Raw genomic sequence first — 23652 nt, 5'->3', positions numbered from 1 at the left:
TCCCCAGAAGGAGATACTTTTGAATATGCTATGCGATTTAACTTCCAGGCGTCAAATAATGAAGCCGAATATGAAGCCCTGCTTTGTGGCATTAAAATGTGTAAGGCGGCAGGCGCCGAGGAGATTGTAGCACTATCTGACTCCCAACTGATTGTGAGCCAAGTTAATGGGACCTACGAAGCTAGGGATCCGACTATGGTCAAATACATGCAGGCCGTCCATCAGGAAGTAGAGCCACTAAAAAGTTTTGAAGTAAGGCAAGTCCCTCCCTCGGAAAATAACCAAGCTGATGCCCTGTCAAAGTTGGCAAGTTCCGCGTCTTGTGATACCCCTCGGCACGTGTTCTGGGAGGTAAAAGAGCACAAAAGTGTTGAGCAAATGGAAGTGGAAACTCTTGACAGAACGTCCACATGGATGGATGACATAGTAAACTTCAAAATGAATGGAGTCTTGCCCGAAGACTCAAGGGAAGCGGCAAAACTTCAAAAGAAATGTTCTTGGTTTGAAATGTGGAACGGCACCCTCTACAAAAAGGCCTACTCCCGTCCTTTGTTAAGATGTGTAACACCTGAGAAGGGGCAGGAAATTTTAGAAGACCTTCATCAGGGGTTGTGCAGCTCGCATATTGGTGGAAGGGCTTTGGCTGAAAAGGCACTTCGAACCGGCTATTACTGGCCGACCCTTAAGGAGGACGCAATCTCACTGGTCAAGAAGTGTGACAAATGTCAGCGCTTTTCTCACCTAATACATCAACCGGCACGAGTTCTGACGCCCATTATAAGCCCAATTCCATTTGCTAAATGGGGGATGGATCTCCTAGGCCCATTCACGACCGCACCAGGAGGAAGGCGTTATGTCATCGTTGCCGTAGATTACTTCACCAAATGGGTGGAGGCAGAAGCGCTCAAAAACATAAAAACTGCTGATGTGAGAGCATTCATTTGGAAGAACATCATGACTCGCTTTGGGATTCCACAGGCTATAGTCTTCGATAATGGGCCCCAGTTTGAGACGCCTAAGCTGAAAGAGTGGCTGGCAGATCACGGTATACACACCTGTTTTGCATCAGTCGGACGACCCCAAGCCAATGGTCAGGTTGAGGCGTTCAACAAAATTATCTCTGAAGGAATTAAAAAGAAGCTTGACGAAGCCAAAGGTCTATGGGCTGATGAGCTGCCAAATGTCTTATGGTCCATCCGCACCACGGCTAAGAATTCAACCGGTGAAACGCCCTTCCTGCTAGCCTATGGCGCCGAGGCTGTCCTACCCATAGAAATGTGTGAGCCAACGTTGAGAGTCATGCTGTATGACGAAAATGCTAACTGGGAGACAATGAAAGCAGCCTTGGACTTTCTGCCCGAGGTTAGAGGAAATGCAGCGCTCAGGCAACAGCTGTACAAGATAAGGATGGCAAGAGAATACAACAAGAGAGTCTCTAATAGAGTGCTCAAAGTGGGAGATTTTGTCCTCAGAAAAATGGAGTCCACAGGACGAGCAAATGAACAAGGTAAGCTGACGCCCACTTGGGAGGGACCTTACGAGATCTATGATGAAGTTAGAGATGGAACCTACCGCATTCAAGACATGCAAGGCCGCCCTATTTCACGCACTTGGAATGCCGACAACCTCAAGAAATATTTCTTCTAAGATATGTGCTAAGCCTTGTCTTACTTACCACGATCCATTGCCCAAGGGGCGGCCTCTAATGGTCATAGTAGGGTAGTAATTACTTTTGTAACCGGCTAAATTCGCCTTGCAAAGTTATAAATAATACTACTCTATTTGTTTCGTAATATTTATTGTTCGCACAATGAATATAAACATATACACTCCAATGCATAACCAAAGCCTAATTGTATGACGGCCTGAGAAGTGGCCCAGATTAGCAAAAACTCAGCAAGACTAATTGTTTGAAGCCTAAGTAGTGGCCCAGATTAGCACCAAGTTGTAGGCTGATCACCTATCCAACTACCCTCCTAATATAAGCAAGCCGCTGGCCGACCAGTACAGCATAATACGTGCCAGCGGCATGAACAACTTTGAAACATAGGTTGTTCGCTCAAAAGCCCAGCGGCATGAACAACTTTGAAACATAGGTTGTTCGCTCAAAAGCCCAGCGGCATGAACAACTTTGAAACATAGGTTGTTCGCTCAAAAGCCCAGCGGCATGAACAACTTTGAAACATAGGTTGTTCGCTCAAAAGCCCAGCGGCATGAACAAACTTTGAAACATAGGGTGTTTGCTAAAAAGCGCGGCGGCACGAATGTTTGGCCGGCCAGTCCGTTTGACGAGCATGTCTAGCGGCAATCATACCTATTGATTGACTTGCGTCAATCAATATCGTTATAGACACGCTCGCCAAAGAAAGTGACGACCAAAGTAGGGCCTAGCGCATGCTCAGTTGCCAGCGGCACCAAACACTTGGAAACAAAGGTTGTCCGCTCAAAAGTTCAGCGGCACGATTAACTTCGAAACAAAGCCTAATTGTATAACTTCGAAACTTTGAAACATAGGGTGTTTGCTAAAAAGCGCGGCGGCACGAATGTTTGGCCGGACAGTCCGTTTGACGAGCATGTCTAGCGGCAATCATACCTATTGATTGACTTGCGTCAATCAATATCGTCATAGACACGCTCGCCAAAGAAAGTGACGACCAAAGTAGGGCCTAGCGCATGCTCAGTTGCCAGCGGCACCAAACACTTGGAAACAAAGGTTGTCCGCTCAAAAGTTCAGCGGCACGATTAACTTCGAAACAAAGGTTGCTTGCTAAAAAGCGCGGCGGCACGAATGTTTGGCCGACCAGTCCATTTGACGAGCATGTCTAGCGGCAATCATTACCTATTGATTGACTTGCGCCAATCAATATCGTTATAGACACGCTCGCCAAAGAAAGTGACGACCAAAGTAGGGCCTAGCGCCTACTCAGTTGCCTGCGGCATTAACGTGCTTAGTGTACTCTCGGATGCACCTTGGCAACCATACCTATTGATTAAGCCTATTAAGCCTATTGATCAAGGAATAATCAAATTATGAAGAGCAAGTAAATGCGAGATAGGAGAAACATCAAAAAACCTATTTACTTATAAAACAACGCCCGTAGAAAGGCGTGTGAAAGTAGCTCAGAATTCCTGACCAGGAAAAAGAAAGAGAATTGTTGTGTGCTCAGCAGGCACAATGATACAGACGCCATCAGCGCCAAAACTTTACAACATAATTGTTTTTGCCCTTAGGCACTGGAACGCTTGAATAAAATTTTTTAAAAAAATAGGAAAGGAAGCAAATCAGGGGGCGGCCGCATCGTCCTCATCATCAGATGATACAAACTCAGGGGGCGGCTGACCAAGACGTTCAGCAGCCAACACAGCGGCACTGTGCTCCATTCGCCGCTGGAACCACCCAAGATCATACTCTGACATGTGGCTCTCCCAGGCGTGCTTAACAGCGTCCTTGGTCGCTTGTTCCCCCTGATCATAGGATTCCAGAAGACGCTCACGCAAGGTGCGAACTTGCGATCTGGCCGTCTCTAGCTCCCCACGAAGATGCTCGGCTTCCTCAGCCGCCTCTTTGACCTGAGGGTACTCCCGCAACTGGTCCTGAAGCGCCCGTATTTCCGCCGCCGCTGTCTTGGCTTCCTCGACCATTGCCACCATGTCCTTGTCCTGCGCCAAGATCTTCTTAAGCAGCTCGGCCTTGTCAGATCTCAACGCAGCCACCTCCTTCGCTTGAAGGTCTATGGTCGTCTGCATCTGCAGGCGGACCTCTTCAATGGACTTGAACGCATAGTCACCATGGTGGGTGGACTCAGCCACCTGAGCTTTGAGCTCCTCAGCAGTGCGGGCCTTCCAGCTCTTGCAGAATTCCATGCGGCAGAACAACTGCAGAAGAAGCTACATATTAGTAAATGACTCTAAAAGGGAAGACAAGTACAAGCAAGTTGGAAATAGACTTACGTCGAGAAGAGTGGCCTGGATCGCACCAAACTGGGCGTCAGTCTTGCGGCCAGGAAGAGAAGCAACATACTCAGCGGGGACGGCCTTAAAAACCTTGCGGCATATAGCCACCCTATCCTTTGACGAATAGTGTGGAGTAGCAGGTACGTTCTCATCCTCGGCAGCAGCTGCATCCTTCCCTTTGTCTTTGGCTATAGGAAAAACAATGGCCTTAGGATGACGCGGAGAGTAAGAAGAACTACCAGAGGAGGCTCGATACGTCTGAACGACGTTCGAATAATACTTACCGCCCGAAGACCTAGCTCGGCGGGCCACCTCCGCCGGTATCTGAGAGCGGACGTCGGCCGGGATTCCCGAAAGAGGGTCCTCCACCAAGTCCACCACCAGAGACGGCTTGTCCACGCCCATCTCTTCGTCATCAGGGCATCCCCCCTCAGCAACCTTCGACTCGTCTTTCTTCACGAGACGGCGAGGTAGAGGTTTTGGCTTCTTGAAGGTACTCGGAGTCTCCGAGCCAGCCGGCACAGCTCTCTTCTTCAGCTGGGACAGAGTCGTCCCCTTCTTCTTCCCTGACGCCCTAGCCGCGTCCTTAGCTTGCTATAAAAGAAAGGACAGTCAAATATTAGGCCTCGTCATCTATCGCAAGTCACTCACCATGTAGTGGCTCGTCATTTAAAAGGACGCCCGTCTTCAAAATGACGAGGCGTACCTCATCGATCACAAGCCACTCACAAGATAGTGGCTCGTCATTAAAAAGGACGCCCGTCTTAAAAATGACGAGGCGTACCTTATCAATCGCAAGACACTCACAAGATGGTGGCTCGTCATTAAAAAGGACGCCCGTTTTATAAAATAACGAGGCGTACCTTATCAATCACAAGTCACTCACAAGATAGTGGCTCGTCATTAAAAAGGACGCCCGTCTTAAAAATGACGAGGCGTACCTTATCAATCACAAGTCACTCACAAATAGTGGCTCGTCACTAAAAAGGACGCCCGTCTTAAAAATGACGAGGCGTACCTTATCAATCACAAGTCACTCACAAGATAGTGGCTCGTCATTAAAAAGGACGCCCGTCTTAAAAATGACGAGGCGTACCTTATCAATCACAAGTCACTCACAAATAGTGGCTCGTCATTAAAAAGGACGCCCGTCTTAAAAATGACGAGGCGTACCTTATCAATCACAAGTCACTCACAAGATAGTGGCTCGTCATTAAAAAGGACGCCCGTCTTAAAAATGACGAGGTGTACCTTATCAATCACAAGTCACTCAATAAATAGTGGCTCGCCATTAAAAAGGACGCCCGTCTTAAAAATGACGAGGCGTACCTTATCAAGGGCAAGTCAGCCGCCCCCTGAGTTTGTATCATCTGATGATGAGGACGATGCGGCCGCCCCCTGATTTGCTTCCTTTCCTATTTTTTTAAAAAATTTTATTCAAGCGTTCCAGTGCCTAAGGGCAAAAACAATTATGTTGTAAAGTTTTGGCGCTGATGGCGTCTGTATCATTGTGCCTGCTGAGCACACAACAATTCTCTTTCTTTTTCCTGGTCAGGAATTCTGAGCTACTTTCACACGCCTTTCTACGGGCGTTGTTTTATAAGTAAATAGGTTTTTTGATGTTTCTCCTATCTCGCATTTACTTGCTCTTCATAATTTGATTATTCCTTGATCAATAGGCTTAATAGGCTTAATCAATAGGTATGGTTGCCAAGGTGCATCCGAGAGTACACTAAGCACGTTAATGCCGCAGGCAACTGAGTAGGCGCTAGGCCCTACTTTGGTCGTCACTTTCTTTGGCGAGCGTGTCTATAACGATATTGATTGGCGCAAGTCAATCAATAGGTAATGATTGCCGCTAGACATGCTCGTCAAATGGACTGGTCGGCCAAACATTCGTGCCGCCGCGCTTTTTAGCAAGCAACCTTTGTTTCGAAGTTAATCGTGCCGCTGAACTTTTGAGCGGACAACCTTTGTTTCCAAGTGTTTGGTGCCGCTGGCAACTGAGCATGCGCTAGGCCCTACTTTGGTCGTCACTTTCTTTGGCGAGCGTGTCTATGACGATATTGATTGACGCAAGTCAATCAATAGGTATGATTGCCGCTAGACATGCTCGTCAAACGGACTGTCCGGCCAAACATTCGTGCCGCCGCGCTTTTTAGCAAACACCCTATGTTTCAAAGTTTCGAAGTTATACAATTAGGCTTTGTTTCGAAGTTAATCGTGCCGCTGAACTTTTGAGCGGACAACCTTTGTTTCCAAGTGTTTGGTGCCGCTGGCAACTGAGCATGCGCTAGGCCCTACTTTGGTCGTCACTTTCTTTGGCGAGCGTGTCTATAACGATATTGATTGACGCAAGTCAATCAATAGGTATGATTGCCGCTAGACATGCTCGTCAAACGGACTGGCCGGCCAAACATTCGTGCCGCCGCGCTTTTTAGCAAACACCCTATGTTTCAAAGTTTGTTCATGCCGCTGGGCTTTTGAGCGAACAACCTATGTTTCAAAGTTGTTCATGCCGCTGGGCTTTTGAGCGAACAACCTATGTTTCAAAGTTGTTCATGCCGCTGGGCTTTTGAGCGAACAACCTATGTTTCAAAGTTGTTCATGCCGCTGGGCTTTTGAGCGAACAACCTATGTTTCAAAGTTGTTCATGCCGCTGGCACGTATTATGCTGTACTGGTCGGCCAGCGGCTTGCTTATATTAGGAGGGTAGTTGGATAGGTGATCAGCCTACAACTTGGTGCTAATCTGGGCCACTACTTAGGCTTCAAACAATTAGTCTTGCTGAGTTTTTGCTAATCTGGGCCACTTCTCAGGCCGTCATACAATTAGGCTTTGGTTATGCATTGGAGTGTATATGTTTATATTCATTGTGCGAACAATAAATATTACGAAACAAATAGAGTAGTATTATTTATAACTTTGCAAGGCGAATTTAGCCGGTTACAAAAGTAATTACTACCCTACTATGACCATTAGAGGCCGCCCCTTGGGCAATGGATCGTGGTAAGTAAGACAAGGCTTAGCACATATCTTAGAAGAAATATTTCTTGAGGTTGTCGGCATTCCAAGTGCGTGAAATAGGGCGGCCTTGCATGTCTTGAATGCGGTAGGTTCCATCTCTAACTTCATCATAGATCTCGTAAGGTCCCTCCCAAGTGGGCGTCAGCTTACCTTGTTCATTTGCTCGTCCTGTGGACTCCATTTTTCTGAGGACAAAATCTCCCACTTTGAGCACTCTATTAGAGACTCTCTTGTTGTATTCTCTTGCCATCCTTATCTTGTACAGCTGTTGCCTGAGCGCTGCATTTCCTCTAACCTCGGGCAGAAAGTCCAAGGCTGCTTTCATTGTCTCCCAGTTAGCATTTTCGTCATACAGCATGACTCTCAACGTTGGCTCACACATTTCTATGGGTAGGACAGCCTCGGCGCCATAGGCTAGCAGGAAGGGCGTTTCACCGGTTGAATTCTTAGCCGTGGTGCGGATGGACCATAAGACATTTGGCAGCTCATCAGCCCATAGACCTTTGGCTTCGTCAAGCTTCTTTTTAATTCCTTCAGAGATAATTTTGTTGAACGCCTCAACCTGACCATTGGCTTGGGGTCGTCCGACTGATGCAAAACAGGTGTGTATACCGTGATCTGCCAGCCACTCTTTCAGCTTAGGCGTCTCAAACTGGGGCCCATTATCGAAGACTATAGCCTGTGGAATCCCAAAGCGAGTCATGATGTTCTTCCAAATGAATGCTCTCACATCAGCAGTTTTTATGTTTTTGAGCGCTTCTGCCTCCACCCATTTGGTGAAGTAATCTACGGCAACGATGACATAACGCCTTCCTCCTGGTGCGGTCGTGAATGGGCCTAGGAGATCCATCCCCCATTTAGCAAATGGAATTGGGCTTATAATGGGCGTCAGAACTCGTGCCGGTTGATGTATTAGGTGAGAAAAGCGCTGACATTTGTCACACTTCTTGACCAGTGAGATTGCGTCCTCCTTAAGGGTCGGCCAGTAATAGCCGGTTCGAAGTGCCTTTTCAGCCAAAGCCCTTCCACCAATATGCGAGCTGCACAACCCCTGATGAAGGTCTTCTAAAATTTCCTGCCCCTTCTCAGGTGTTACACATCTTAACAAAGGACGGGAGTAGGCCTTTTTGTAGAGGGTGCCGTTCCACATTTCAAACCAAGAACATTTCTTTTGAAGTTTTGCCGCTTCCCTTGAGTCTTCGGGCAAGACTCCATTCATTTTGAAGTTTACTATGTCATCCATCCATGTGGACGTTCTGTCAAGAGTTTCCACTTCCATTTGCTCAACACTTTTGTGCTCTTTTACCTCCCAGAACACGTGCCGAGGGGTATCACAAGACGCGGAACTTGCCAACTTTGACAGGGCATCAGCTTGGTTATTTTCCGAGCGAGGGACTTGCCTTACTTCAAAACTTTTTAGTGGCTCTACTTCCTGATGGACGGCCTGCATGTATTTGACCATAGTCGGATCCCTAGCTTCGTAGGTCCCATTAACTTGGCTCACAATCAGTTGGGAGTCAGATAGTGCTACAATCTCCTCGGCGCCTGCCGCCTTACACATTTTAATGCCACAAAGCAGGGCTTCATATTCGGCTTCATTATTTGACGCCTGGAAGTTAAATCGCATAGCATATTCAAAAGTATCTCCTTCTGGGGAGTGACAGATTATCCCTGCTCCACATCCATTCTGTGTGGATGAGCCGTCTACATACACTGTCCACACTGTGCTTGTATTCTTGGCAAAGTCTGGCCTCGTCATTTCAACAATGAAGTCGGCACATGCCTGCCCCTTGACAGCTTTCCTCGGCTCATAGGTGATATCAAAGGCGTTCAGCTCTATTGCCCAATTCAGCATTCGTCCTGACGCCTCCAGCTTTGTGAAGGGCAGTTTGAGCGGCTGATCGGTGTAGATCACAATTTTGTGAGCTAAGAAATAAGGACGGAGCTTTTTGCTGGCCATGAACAGAGCTAAGCCAAACTTTTCCACTGTAGGATATCTAACTTCAGCATTTTGAAGAACATGACTGACAAAGTATACCGGCATCTGTATTCCCTCCCTCTCTGTCAGTAGAACGGCACTCAACGAGTGCTCGGACACGGCGAGATACATGTACAAAGTCTCTCCTAGCAAGGGACTAACAAGACGAGGCAAGGTGTGTAAGTGCTCCTTTAATCTGACCAATGCCGCCTCGGCCTCGTCCGACCATTCAAACTTGGCCTTCTTTCTGACAGATCTAAAAAAGTAGTGGCACTTGTCTCCAGCCCTGGAAAGGAATCTGCCCAGGGCGGCCAAGCAACCTGTGAGCCGCTGGACCTCCTTCACTGTCTTTGGTGAGCTCATATCAATTACTGCCTGGATTTTGTCGGGGTTAGCTTCAATTCCTCTTTCATCAATCAAGAAACCTAAGAATTTGCCTGCCGTCACCCCGAACACACACTTCTTAGGATTCAACCTCATGTTGTAAGCTCGAATAGTCTCAAATGTCTCTCTGAGATCAGTTATATGCGCCGCCCTCAGCTTACTTTTTACGATCATATCGTCAATGTAAGCTTCAATATTCCTGCCGAGCTGCTTAATGAACACAGTGTTAATAAGACGCTGAAAAGTGGCCGGTGCATTTTTTAACCCAAACGGCATCACCTTGTAGCAGTAAAGGCCTTGTTCAGTAACAAATGACGTTTTCTCCTGGTCGTCAGGCCACAACGGAATCTGGTGAAACCCTGAGTAGGCATCCATAAAGCTCATCATGGCATGCCCCGCTGTAGAGTCGACGAGCCGGTCAATCTTGGGCAATGGGAAACTGTCCTTTGGACATGCCCTATTGAGGTTGGTGTAATCAACACACATTCTCCAGGTACCATTAGGTTTTTTGACGAGGACCACATTAGCAACCCAGTCGGGGTACTGACTAGGCCTGACGAACCCAGCCTCCATCAACTTCTGTATTTCCGCGGCTGCCGCCTGATTTCTATCTTCCCCATGGTTCCTTTTCTTCTGACGAACCGGTTTAACGGTTGGGTCCACATTCAGCTTATGGACGGCCACAGCAGGGTCAATACCCGGCATTTCGTCCACCGTGAAAGCAAAGATATCTTCAAATTCTCTCAAAAGGTGGACCAATTCTGCCGCCAGCGGGTCGTCAGGAGAAATCCCAATGGGCACTACTCTGTCAGGTTTGTCTGTGTTTAAAACCACATTGAAATGGGCCCCAACAGGCTCTGGGCGTCTCTCTTCCATGTGCCCTGCTGAGATAGTTAATGTTTCTTTGACGACCTTGGGTTGCGTGTCGCCACATTTTCGTTTGTTGCTCGACGTCCCTTTCTCTTCACCCGTCCCCCATGCTTCTGGACTCAAGGTGGTTAGGTAGCAATCTCTAGCTTGTTGCTGGTCACCATGTATAGTGCTGACGCTCCCATCGTCACAAATGATCTTAAGAAGCATCAGATGAGTCACAATGACAGCCTTTGCCCTGTTCAACGTGGGACGCCCCAAGATGATGTTATATGCCGTCAGATCTTTCACTATGAGAAAACGGACATCCATTTGCCGAGATTCCTTTTTATTTCCCATCCTCAGAGGAAGGGTGATTATGCCGACTGGGTGGATGACACTACCTCCGAAGCCTATAATGGGATAGTGGATTTTCTCAATTTTTGAGGGATCATGTTGCAGCCGATTCAAGCACTCTAGACTAATTATGTCCGACGAACTTCCTGTATCAACCAAAATACGCCTAACCCTGAGGTTAGCTACTTTTAACTCAATTACCAAAGGATCGTCATGCGGGGTGGAGAGTTTCCCACGGTCGGCCTCGCCGATTTCAACTTTTGGAAACGGGTCAACTGTGGCCTTGCCGGACAGCATCACTTGTCCCAGTCGCTTGGCATAATCCTTCTGGCCCCTCATGGTCGGCCCGCCGGCGGCCAATCCTCCTGAGATGACTGCCACGCACTCCGGGTCGGTACGATTCCCATCTTCCTCCGAGGGGGGGAATTTGTTTTTCTTGTAGAAGGGTTTGCCAGAACCTCCCGTGTTCCTGCTGATATAACTTTTTAAGAACCCCTTGGTGGCTAGGCCATCCAATGCCCTTTTCAAGCTCTTACATTCATTGGTGTCATGCCCAATGTCACTGTGAAAGTGACAGTACAGTTTGGGGTCCCTACTTTCTGGTGGTGACTTCATGGGAAATGGACGATCAATGTCATATTTGGACCCGACGTCCATCAGGATTGTGTACATGTCTGTGTTATACTCGAAACGCTCCCGATCATAAGTTCTGGGCCGTTTCTGACCTGCCGCTCCGGGGGCCCTGTCTGATTCTTTTGCAATAGCCCACGTCCCGTTAGGCCGGTTCTTCTTTTCGAATTTCTCCTTTTTTGCCGCTAGCTCGGCGTTATCACTTCCTCTGGGGTCTTTCGGGACGCTGCAAATCTCTGTTGCATGAATGAAGGCCTCCGCCTCATCCAGCACTTCTGCCATTGTTCGGACACTTTTCTTTACCAGATCAAACTTGAAAGAGCCCTTTTTAAGCCCTCGAATGAAGTTATCGAATGCAACACCATCTGGCAAATCCGGAATTTGCCCTGCCTCTAGATTGAATCTCTTCACATAACTCCTCAGGGACTCGTCCTTCCCTTGCTGAATCCTACTCAGATGCATGCTCGTCTTCTTCTCTTCCTTGTGAGCCATGAACCGAGTAGAGAACAATAGCTCGAGCTCCGAAAAAGAGCGAATAGTTCCGGCTGGAAGTCTCTCGAACCACTTAGAGGCTACTCCTTTGAGTGTGCCCGGGAAATACTTACACCAAGTTGAGTCAGTTGTTCCTTGGACATACATGTGATGCCGGTAAACCAAGAGGTGCATGTCCGGATCTGTGGTACCATCGTAAGCATCAATGTTGGGCGGCTTGACTTTGGGTTCCCTCGGGGCTCTCATGATAGAGTCTGCAAAAGGGGTGGTGTGCCCTAATGCCATGTTGGACACCCCCTCCTGAATGTGATATACAGGGTCTTGACGCCTGGGGTAAGGTAGCCGCAGGGAGGACTCGCGTCCGCGAGTTTGACGGGTTGGACGGGTGGCCCCTGGACGTGCCTGGCTCAGATGCGTATAAGTTGGATGAGGGAGAGGTCTATCCGGCATGACGGGGGTTGACCCGGTGTCAGAAAGTTCCGACTCAGAGTCGGGCAACTGCTCTGCGCGTGGCTGCTCACGTCCTCGGGACGTTTCTCCGACCAGCCGCCGTGGCATTCGGCGTGGTAGGTAAGACATGGTCTGATTTGGCTGACTTGTTGGCGGCTGTCTCCTTAGGTCCTCGCCTGTCAGCCTGGTCCAGACATTTGGGGGGCGTAAAGAAAGTGTTGGCCTATTGCTTGCCGGCCTCTCATGATTTGCAGCCACAGCAGTGGTGTAAATCAGCATACTCTTCTGTACCTCAGCATTAACTGTCTTCCCTACATCAGCTTGGAACTCGGCCAAAATAGCCCGAAGAGCACCCACAGAGACAGGCATATCAGGGTTCTCCTCTATTACCGTATCCACCCGAGGATCCAGGTGTCCTCCAGGAGGGGTGCGATTGGCCTGGTCGTCCTCCTCGCTGAGCACCTCTACCTCGGCAGTGTGACGAGGGGTGTGCCCGGCCGCAAATGTACGTGCGGCATCTTCAGTGATTCTTGTGGCCGGCGTATGATGTTCAGTCGGCATTTCTCTTTCGAGGGGTGGCCGCTCTACGCGTGTAGGCCGCCCAGCATCGTTGTCCTGTCGTTGATCTTCCATGTTACCGTACCTCCCCACAGACGGCGCCAAATGTTGTGGGGTTTTTCCGGTGAGATACCTGGGAGGTTTCTTGGTAACTTTTACAGATTAAACAAGATTGTATTTTTATAGAGAGAGAAAGTAGAGAGAAGGCAGAGCAGTAATTGCTCTAGAATGTATTGATTGTGACCCTTTTTTCTAGGGAAGTGGGAATATTTATAGTACTAGGTTTTTGGGGGAATGACCTAATATTCCCCTTACATGATTGGCTGGGGAATGGGAGGAGGACACGTGTCCTTTCTCCTTACAATTCTCTGGCCTCTTTTGGCAATAGTGGGCTGTTTGGGCCTATTGTGCTTAGTCATTCACTTGGGATACATACTAATTAAGCCCCTTTCCAGGTATAGGTTTTATACATACATTTATACACACTTAAATACATACACTGTAGATACCTAGATTAATACCCATGCCTCGGAGTAGACTTCGTATGATTTCTGCTTTAGGGGGCGCAATACGTGCCATGTGTCACGTCCTCATTGGTACACGAAGGCACGGTAATTTTGCCCACAACATCTTCCTCGTCAGACCTTGCTCGGGCTGCTCCTCCTCTCCAGCAGAGGGAACCTCCTTCTGAACCTCGGGAACCGCAGCTTCGGGGCCCGAGAGATCTACCATCTCCTTGTCTGAACTCTTCTCTCTCTCGAAGGGAAGATCAGCAGACTCCTTCTTCTCCTCAGCCACCTCAGGGACATCCGAACCAGGAACAAAATCGGCTTCAATCGCCTCCATCACCTCGGTGATATCCTGGACTTCGATCCCCAAAGCAGCAGATGGCTTCAGTGGAGAGGGGATGGTATCTTCCTCGATCAGCGGCTGGTCCACGGGCGGCGGTTCAGCAACCACCACACTCTTTAACTTCTGCCCTGGCAAGGGCATGAAGTGAAGAAGATTCTTAGGAGGAGGCATGACTTCCGAAACCGCTTCCTACATAGCAAGCGTTCAAAGATCAGTTTCGGAAAAAGGGAGAACGGACTACAAAAAACTCCAAGTCAGAACAAATACCTTCTCCGAGGGCTGAGAAGCCTTTGCTTTCTTCGGATGCGTGGAAGGCCTCAGAAGAGTGCTACCCTTCCTTTTGCGTTGATCCTAAAAAGGGGAGACCAAAGGTCAACAAATGTAAAAGAAGAAAAAGGAAGAAATAGAGAAAAAGCGTGAAGTACCCGGTTCCTAGATAAAGAGATATCTATCCGAGCCGGAGATGAAACCGAAGGAACGGCACGCGGCACAGCGTCAGTCCCAGGACCCTAAAAAGATGGTCCAGGACCAAGACGTTAGCCGACGGCCAACCGAAAAGAAGAAGACAAACAGAAAATCGAGCTTATAAATGAACACTCACCGGGTCCGAAGTTGTCTTCAACACAGGAAGCACAACCTTCACAGGAACAGCTTCAATAGAGGAGGCAGAATCCCACGGATCAGCTCGAACTTCGGATATCCGAGCAACCCCCGAAGGAGACAACACGTAATCCTTCAGGCGAGGATTACGAGGGTTATCTTTTCCGAACTTGTACTCGGGAGCCGGGTCGTGAATAGTCTTCAAATCCAAAGAAATGCCCAACTTCTTAGGATCAATGCAGCTAAAGCCGTACTCTGCAAAATCAAAGCACAAAATATGTCAGCAAAACGAAGCAGGAAAGAGAAGGACAAACTCACTGAAAAAACGGTCTCAGCCGAAAGACACCTACCCCTATCAAAAATCCTGCTGAGACCGGCAACAGTAAGAATGTCCTCCCGCAAAATGTAATTAAGATTCGGGAGCCAGCTAGACGGCAGTCGATAGTTATCCTCTTGAGCCAAGAACCACTGGAGGAGGTCCACATAGTGGCGATGATTCCGATCTGGAGCTGCCACACCCCTCATATCAGGATCAGGAGCCACGAACCACTTCGGAGGACGATAAAAGTTGGGATGCTTCGGATCCGTCGGCACACGAACAAGCAACCACTCCGTCTTCCAATTGTGGTCAGAGCTAAGATAAGGGTACGCCGTAATGTAGTTCGGCTCCCCCCTCTTTCGGGACTTCTTGTCACACACCCATCTAAATCCGATTATGTGCCTCATAGATTTGGGTGTGAGCTGGGCCAAACTAATGTTATATGACACCAAAAGCTCGGATACGAACGGATCCAAAGGAAAGCGGAGACCGTTCTCCAAATGATGAGTGTACACAGAAATGAACCCCCTCGGTGGATGAGTCACCCGAGGACGCTCTTGTTCAGGAAGCTCGCACCAGTACCCCAAGGCATGCTGAATTCCGTATAGCTCCTCGGCCTTCCGATGATAATTCCCCAACTTCGCTTCCACCAACCAGTCACCACTGACCGATTTCTCCAACGGACCGTCGATCTTGGTGGTCTCGTGCAAAATTGAGGCATACCTGCCCTTCGGATCAGCTTCCGTCCAGTGAACTGGAAACTCGGGATAACGACGGCGAGCACCCGAAAAACCAGCTCTCTCACCAGAAGTTGCGCGTTCAGACACGCCAGACCCACCAACTACATCATCTTCGGAAGCATCCCAACCAATCGAGCGCTTCTCCACCTGCCTCGCCAAAGGCCGACCCCTCGAAGTTTTCGGTAACCTCCCCGAAGGCGCGTTCTCCCTCTCACTAGAGGAGCCAACGACGAACTTGCTTTTGCCCCTATTCTTTGCCATGGTTGCGAAATCTCGGTCTAGGGTTTAGATTGAGGGGTAGAAGGAAGAGCGAAGAAAAAAGGAGAATTCAGAAACAAGTTACCTTTTTCCGAAGCGGAATTTGCCGATAAAACGAACAACACAAGTTCCCGAAGTCCAAAGTTGGCCGAATTTCGTAGATCTGAAGAAACTTAAAAACTGCGATCGCCGGAATTTAGAGAGAGAATGGGTTTGAAAGAAAGAGTAAAAAGTTCGAAAAGAGCAAAGCACCCAGTATTTATAGAAAAGAAAGGGGGCGCATCAACTTCCTCAACCCACGATCTCCACGACACAATACAACTCCCAACACTTGTCATCAATGCAAATCATCCCTTTTCAAAAAAGAGAGGGAACTTTCGGACTTCTGACAGCTGGAAACCCACCCATTTAATTCTAAATGGACCGGGTCTGGGGGGCATGTTGTTTGGGCTCCCAATTGATTCTCAATTGGGCCACTAAGTCCAAGGCCCAATGGCTCTAAATAAACAGCATCAAACCTACCAATGGCTAGCCAGCCATCCATCAAGGCCCAAGGCCCAAAAGCAATAAATGACCTATGGACATTTATTAAGCAAACACTATAAATAGGCCGCCAAGGCTCACACCTCAAGGTACGTCCAATTTATCGCCTTAAGACTACTCTTCTAGAGAACCTCTCTCTAGAATCCGAACATCGTTCTTACTTAGGCATCGGAGGGGCTTTCCTCGGAAACACCCCCGAGGCTAGTGACTTTGCTCTTGTGCAGGTGAATTCGGACTCTACGCATTCAAACAAGCAAGATCTTCAACACATACGAAAGGGCCTTCATTCGAAGCCCATTGTTTCCATATTTACAACACCGGAACAGCTTCTACTCTAATTGGTGATTTTACTTCAATCTAAGAGATGGCCATGCGTAGAAAAGCGAGCAAATCGCTATCGAATTGAAGCTATCTGGTGTATCCTTGCAAGGTGAACATCATCCATATCTATACTTTTCATTTGTAAATACTTTTCATTTGTAAATTTTTAAAATTTTGTGCTTAATTTTCATCCTCTTTAAACCAAAATTGGTGGTTGGATTATACAATTCAATATCAGAGAAACACGAAACCCCAATTAATTGTTTAATTTCTTAATTGTTTTGCTTAATTTTGCCCCTTTTCTCACCATTGTTTCGGGTGGAAGAGGATGAGTGTGGTTGTGGATATCAGCGGTGCAATTAGCGGGGTTAAGTAAAGGTTTAAGTGACATGTGGTTTTTTTTTGAAATCATTGGAATTTGCCCCCTGATTACTTAATTTTGATTATATTCAAAATTAGAAGATGTGGGTCTAACAGTTTGGATAAGAGGAGAGAATACAAGTATTCAGCTAGCTTTGTCTTGACAATTAGTCAGTCTTAAACAACATTTCTATGTGAAGGCTTTGCAAGTAAAATAAAAGTGAATGAGTTTTCAAACTGTATCATCAAGGGATTTCCTGTGACTCATGTGCCGTTGTAATATGAAGCTAATTTTAGATATTTGGAGGGTGAAGCTGGTTTCTACAAAGATTTAACTGTTGGGTGTGGAAAATAATGCACTGTGTTTTGTGTATGAGATGATATGTCATCTCTAACTTACGAAGAGAGGTAAGGAATTTGATGTTTTGAACCCACTGACTTGTTATTGCAATATGCACAGGATGACCCATTAATGAAACAGGGCGTAGAGTAAGATATTGGTTTATCCATTTAGTCGGTTGTTCATTTTTTATGTTTGAGTGGTTGAGTTCCAAAACCATCTCCGAATGGACAATCTATAGTAAATTGTCGCCAATTCAATTTTCTTGTTTCTGTTTCAGCATGAATCTAAATGGACTACAAGCTATGCTGCTATATATGGTATTCATCGGAATAAATGCTGCTGTAAGGTAATGGGTTAATAATCGATATTCTTCAGTTCTCTTGTTTTGGGAGTTGGGAATTTCTGTATTGATCATATACATATAGAAGCTATAAAGTAGCTTTGGCAAATTTATCTATCGATTCTGAAGGGGTTTTTGTTACTATTAGTGTTCGTGCTCAAATGAGCTCGGATTCCAGCATCCAAGGGCGACCAGATATAGTGTGTACGTTGCAGTCTTCCAGTCTCTCCTCATCGGGCTTTTGTGATGGCTCTTATCCTCGTTTCTAGAGACTATTTTGCCGTTATTTACACTGACAGCGAGGAATTGCAGCAAGCAGTTTCTAAATTAGCCTGGCTTCTTGGTGTGACAATGGTTCTTAACAGTGTTCAGCCTGTCATTTCAGGTATTTCTGTAATTCATGCTATGTTAATAGTGATATTTTCTTTCTGTCAGCGTGCAACTGATCGACGGGTTGTTGGACACCCTGTACTTGAGTACTTCATGATTCAGTAATTAGTTTCTTTATGATATTTGTAGGAGTTGCCATTGGAGGAGGATGGAAAGCGACTGTGGCAAATATAAATTTGGTGTGCTATTATGCTTTTGGGCTACCTTTTGGATATATTCTTGGCTATGTTGCAGATTTGGAGTAGTGGTACTGAATATAAATTTCCTTACCATTTTTACTTATGGTTATATTTCTTCAGTAGTGATCCCGTTTTCTGAAAAATGGATCCATGAATGACAGGGATTATGGGGCGGTATGATAGCTGGAACCCTCTTGCAGAAACTCATTCTACTCTTCATCCTTTACAAAACTAATTGGAATAAAGAGGTGAGAATCTTAGAGCTTTCAGTTACTTTGTCCTTGTTTTTCTGATAGTTTGCTTTGCCATAATTCGGAGATATGTGCTTGTAATACTTCTCCATTTTGCGGGAAACTGTTATTAAGCCCCCCCTGTCCTAACTCAAAGTTAACAGATAATAGAAGGAGCAATTACCAGTGAAACCATTGGACCAAATATTTGTGTCTTTGTTGTTCAAACTTCGAATGTAGAATATTGATACTCTGGCAGTCTGAGATAACCTGGACACTCTAGGCTTCATTATAGTCTGTAAACATGCACATGTTTCACCAACTGGCTGAACCAGCTGCAATAACTTTTGGCTGTCTAACATAGCATAAGTCTAAAACTAAACTTGGCCATTTGAAAGTCTTGCATGTTTAACAACAATATATGCACTACTGGCAAACTTATTGTCCTGTGAGTAAATAAAATGCCGAGTTTCCTGGGTACATGTGAGATGAATTGAAGAGTTCAAATATACAGTTTCTTGAGTGTGCAATGGACATCATAAAAGGTTTAATGCTGTTTCTTCTGAACAAAACTCCATCTTAATTATGAAAATACTTTGGTAATAGAAAAGAGTAATGACTGTTGTTGCCTCCTGCAGGTGGAGGAAACAAGCAGCCGAATGCAGAAATGGGGTGGGCAGGACATCAATTAATGCAGATAACAAGGGTGATAACATATGAATGACTTGCTTCAACTGACATTGAATTTCTGTTCTTGCATCACTTGAGCTTCAGTTAATAGCAGATAATTTGGATGTTTTGACTAGAACTTATGCTGTCCACGACAAAGAGGTGAGCTAACCACTGTGACAGGGAAAACCATAGTTTCATGATAATGCCGAATCACCAAGTCTCCATTTTTGAGCATCTTTTCACCTTTCAAAGTTTACTGAATTGTTGGAGGGTCGGTGCTGCCACAGACGTTGCTTCTCTAGAAACCTCAGCAAGATCATCGCCTTTCCTCTTTTTGCTATAATTTTATGATAATGTTGAATCACCAAGTCTCCATTGTTTGAGCATCTTCTCACCTTTCAAAGTTTACTGAACTTCTGGAGGGTCGGTGCTGCAAAATGATCACCTTTCCTCTTTTGAATGTAATTTTGTTACTGATTATCTGCAATACATGTACTCCTGAAACATGTTACCAGAGTATATCATTCTTGCTATTATGACTGCTGTACTCTAAATCTCTGTCTCCTGCCTCTTGTTAAGGGTTCTAATTCTATCTTTTCATAATCCTATTTAGCTACAAAATTTTGAACTCGAATTGGGAAAAAATGAAGTCTGAAAGTCGTTTTGGAGGGAAGTAGCCTTCATTAGCTTGGGCACTCCTAAAGTCGTTTTGGAGGGAGGCAGCTTGCAATGCTATCTTTGCTGGCTTGACTACACTGGTTTCGTATGTTGGTCCATACCTGATTAGCTATTTTGTTGATTACTTGGGAGGGATAGAGACTTTTCCCCATGAGGGCTATAATCTTGCTTGTATATTCTTTTCAGCTAAGTTGGTAGGGACTTTCTCAACTCGTCAATGGTACATTGGAGTTGACATTTTAGGCATGCATGTGAGGTCAGCTCTAACTGCAATGGTGTATAGAAAGGGGCTGAAATTGTCTAATTCAGCCCATAGCATTGCAAGCTGCCGATGATTTTTGATTTATTTTCTTGATGTTGTATGTCAGCTTGTAATCGGTAAGTTTACAAATGTTACACTTACAACAGAAATGTCGATAATTGTTTACGAAATCATAGAAATATTGAAGCTTATCGGTGTATTTTCACTTTTGAAAAACGCAGAAAATGACTACATCGTAGCAAAGAACAAGGCTCTAGCTTGTACCTATTATAGTAATTAGATATCATTTGACAAACCACCTTAGAGTGGTTTGATTTAGGGAATGTTGGCTCAATATTTTTGTAAACATTAACATACTAGCTTTGGTTTGATTTAGGGAATATTAATCCCTTAATGTTGTAAACTTTATGTTATAACTAAGTGTTTGTGCATAGCAAATAAATTCTTACTCCATACATTTGTAAGCACTAGAACATCATCGGCGCCATATCTGAAATACCTAACTACACCGCGCGCAACGCGCGCGGCCCACCACTAGTAATATACAAAAGATAATTCGCTTAAGTTCAAGAAAAAAAAATACAAACTTTTATATGAGGCGGTCTTACACAAAAGCCTTCGTGTCATATAAGTTAAGAAATTAAAACAATTAGGTAACTACTATAACTAATTAGTTAAGAGTCCGGATCCTCTAGCGTTTTAATAAAACTCTACAAAACATAGTTTTATCTAAATTTAGAACTCTTGAGGATCTAAAACCATTAGTTAAACACTGAAACTAATTAGTTAAGCAATGGAAAAAACTAGTTCCAAGCCCGTGCGATGCACGGAACTCCTTATTATTTTATAGTTTGAACAACCAAAAATATTAAATAGTGCATTTGAATTGCTAAAGGTGACACTAAATTTATCACAAAAAAGTTGGTGTATTTGAAGGCGGGAGATGAAAATTATAAAAATATAACTCATAAAAAGTGAGTGGTTTGTTTTGAAATTTTTCATTTGATTGAATAATAATTTGCATAAGTTACAGGAGTCTTTATTATGTCTAATAGTTACATGGAAGCTAAATCCTTTGTACAATATATAAATAAATTTTTAGAATTACATTGTTTTGAAGTTATCCCAAACTAATAGATAAAATCAAACAGATTAGTTACAATCTAAAAAGTAATACGTCCAATGTGTTTACAACACCTAATATATAAGAAACAAAAATATTTTATCCTTGTGGTGTTGATGTCCTGCATCCACACCCACGAGCCTATTCCTTTGCCATGTCGTTGATGACTCTTATTCTTTTTCCTTTAATCTGCAAAAAAGTGGTATTAGTTTTCCATTTCATACATCAAGCTTTGTCTTGCAAACTCGACATGATTCATATTTCCATCCAAAATCTCTCACGAAGCATTTCGATTTGTGCCTTGCAAGTGTGTGTTATTTGTATATCCTGTGGAACGAATATAGTTTAATTTGTGCAAAATTTTAACTATTACATATCTTATTTCTAGGTTACATAAAGTGTTTTAGAGTCATGTGCAATATTAAAATATCAAATAATTTCCCTTTGAGTGACAACTTATATATGACATGGAATGAGATTTTAAAAATGAATAAATTCAAAATTACCTGGTTATCTTCTTGTTCCAAATAAATTTGTTGGAGTTCTTTTATGCTTTTGCTATTTTTGCTCATTATCTCCATTTTTGCTTTCTGACTGTGGTATTTGAAATTGTGTAACTTCAGGAATAAGTTCCCCTACATTGTAATTAAAAAATAATTTTAATTTTAATGATAATGATGATGATATGGTTTAACAAATTTGCAGCACTTTGTATGTATTAATATTTTCTTACGCCTTTTTGAAATACCCGACTTCTGCAATATTCAAGTTCCTGTAAATTTTTGTTCCACTTGAAGATCCCAACTGGTAGTTTCCTGTACCAAAAAGATATTTGTATTAGTTACCAATTATATATTTTTTTTAGTTAAAAACTATTAATATAGTAACATAATCATTAAGGACTTCTTCACTAGTTTCTTTACATGTCTTGTACTTCAGAAGTAGATTTCCTAAACCACTCAGAGTGTTAAAACTCAAATAAACAATTTTGATGTGCCAACTTTGCAAAGTTTGTAAAACAGTAGGTATTAAGTCCAACCTTGACCAAGCTGCTAACCTTTTGCATATGAGACTAAACTACCATCATATGTATTCATCACAAGTATCATTGGACCAAATGTATCAAGAAGTCTAAAGAATAAAGTATTCAAATTTCTAAACAGAACAGAAAAAGTGTGAATGGGAAATAACAAAACCTTTACAAACACAGAAATAACATGCTTATGCAAGCAGGATAGGCCATAAGCTAAAAACAATAGCTAAGTTTTAAAAATAAAAGGATAAGAGGAACACATAGCATGGAGCCAACCAACAAATATACTAACAGACTCAAGTTTCACTTCAACCACAAGAGAAAACACACACAGAGACCATTACAAACTGAAATGTGAAATAAATGAACTTGAGAAATAGAAATCTGCATACAGAGAAGAAAAACTGATTAAAAAACTTTATGAGCGTAAACAATACACTGATGAGCAGTGTCATATGATTTTATCATTCTGCAGAAATTAATCAGATCATGGCATGACCTTTTATTGCTTGTGCTTGGAGTTGATAAACCAGTTGTTAATATGGTTGAGTTGACAAACGCCAACATCTCATTCACCATATTGAGATACACTCAAACAAAAATTTAAAATCTTATGATTTAAGTATTTTGACTGATAAGAAAATAAGCTCAATAGACAACAACAAATCACTCATTATAATTAATCAATTTATAGTATCCGACAGACTAAATATAAACAGAACAATTCATAGGTCAAAGGTGAAAACCTATACCGGTTCAAAATGTTGTTAAGATGACTCCTATGACATCAAACTCACATAGTGAAGGTTCCTCGAAACTTGAAAGTATAAACGTGTCTCACTGTTTTGGCTTTTGGTATTCAACAATCTGAATAATAGGAATATAGTCTCCCACTTCCTTCAGTTTGTTGAAGGGGCTTATCTTTCATACATCCCCAAGTATGTTCCTAATTGTGGATCAACCATGTTTTGGAAAACGCCTAGAACGTTCATAAGCTAATTCAACCAAAAGAACAACTTCCCTCACATTTAGACTAAGTAAAGACATTATCCATACTAATCCGGATAATGAGAACTCTTAACCTAACCTATAGCTAGCTAGGGTTTAATTTAAGATTTCAATCATGAATCTCTTTTAAAGACGAAGAAGAATAAAAAAATATCAAATCAGGACCAATACAATGTGAATACGATAATCCCTAAAAGCTTCAAGAATTCAATAAAATAAAAGGTAAGAATAATAGCAGCAAAATTAACAACCCGATTGAGACAATCCTACCTTCAAGGCTTTATATCTTTCTGAAACTCCAAACTTCCAATCTGAAAAATAACCATTAGAAATTGAAAAAAATATGAATAAATAGAGATTCAATCTATCCTAACCCATCAAAATAACCAATTTAAAGTTACTCGAGTCTCGCATATAAAAAAAACCTACAACACACATATCTTTTGATCGAAAATTCCTCCATCAAACAACAACAAATTCTCTTGAACTTCCCTGTTATTAAATAATAGAAGAGTGAACAAACTCCTCCATCAAACAACAAAAAAAAACTAATCTGAATGCTTAAACTTCCCTGTACACTCCTCTGGATTCTTTAAACCATAGCCTATGAAACCATTCTAGAACACCAAACATGATTATCACGATTCTCTCCCAACAAACCAAACTATAATAAAATAATGTATAATGTATGAGGTATGAGGTATGAAAACATGAAGAAGCAT

General features: G+C 44.0%; 1 protein-coding gene across 2 annotated transcripts; it reads left to right on the top strand.

Moving 5' to 3' along the window:
• Nucleotides 1-16262: 16262 nt before the first annotated feature.
• On the top strand, nt 16263-19345 carry LOC110805211 (protein DETOXIFICATION 35). 2 transcript variants are annotated; one of them, XM_056829303.1, is made up of 6 exons: nt 16263-16421; nt 17293-17361; nt 17504-17740; nt 17875-17924; nt 18086-18172; nt 18793-19345. In XM_056829303.1, the coding sequence occupies exons 3-6, from the start codon at nt 17602-17604 to the stop codon at nt 18844-18846; spliced, it is 330 nt and encodes a 109-aa protein (XP_056685281.1). In that variant the 5' UTR covers nt 16263-16421; nt 17293-17361; nt 17504-17601; the 3' UTR covers nt 18847-19345. The 2 variants fall into 2 exon arrangements, with proteins under 2 accessions (XP_056685281.1, XP_056685282.1); XM_056829304.1 differs by lacking the exon at nt 16263-16421 and adding an exon at nt 16440-17080.
• The last annotated feature ends 4307 nt before the right edge of the window (nt 19346-23652 follow it).

The sequence above is a fragment of the Spinacia oleracea genome, chromosome 5, assembly GCF_020520425.1.
Source record: "Spinacia oleracea cultivar Varoflay chromosome 5, BTI_SOV_V1, whole genome shotgun sequence".
In the NCBI taxonomy this organism is placed as follows: domain Eukaryota; kingdom Viridiplantae; phylum Streptophyta; class Magnoliopsida; order Caryophyllales; family Amaranthaceae; genus Spinacia; species Spinacia oleracea.
Note: the sequence above shows the minus strand (reverse complement) of the source record. Positions and strands in the feature narration are given on the sequence as shown.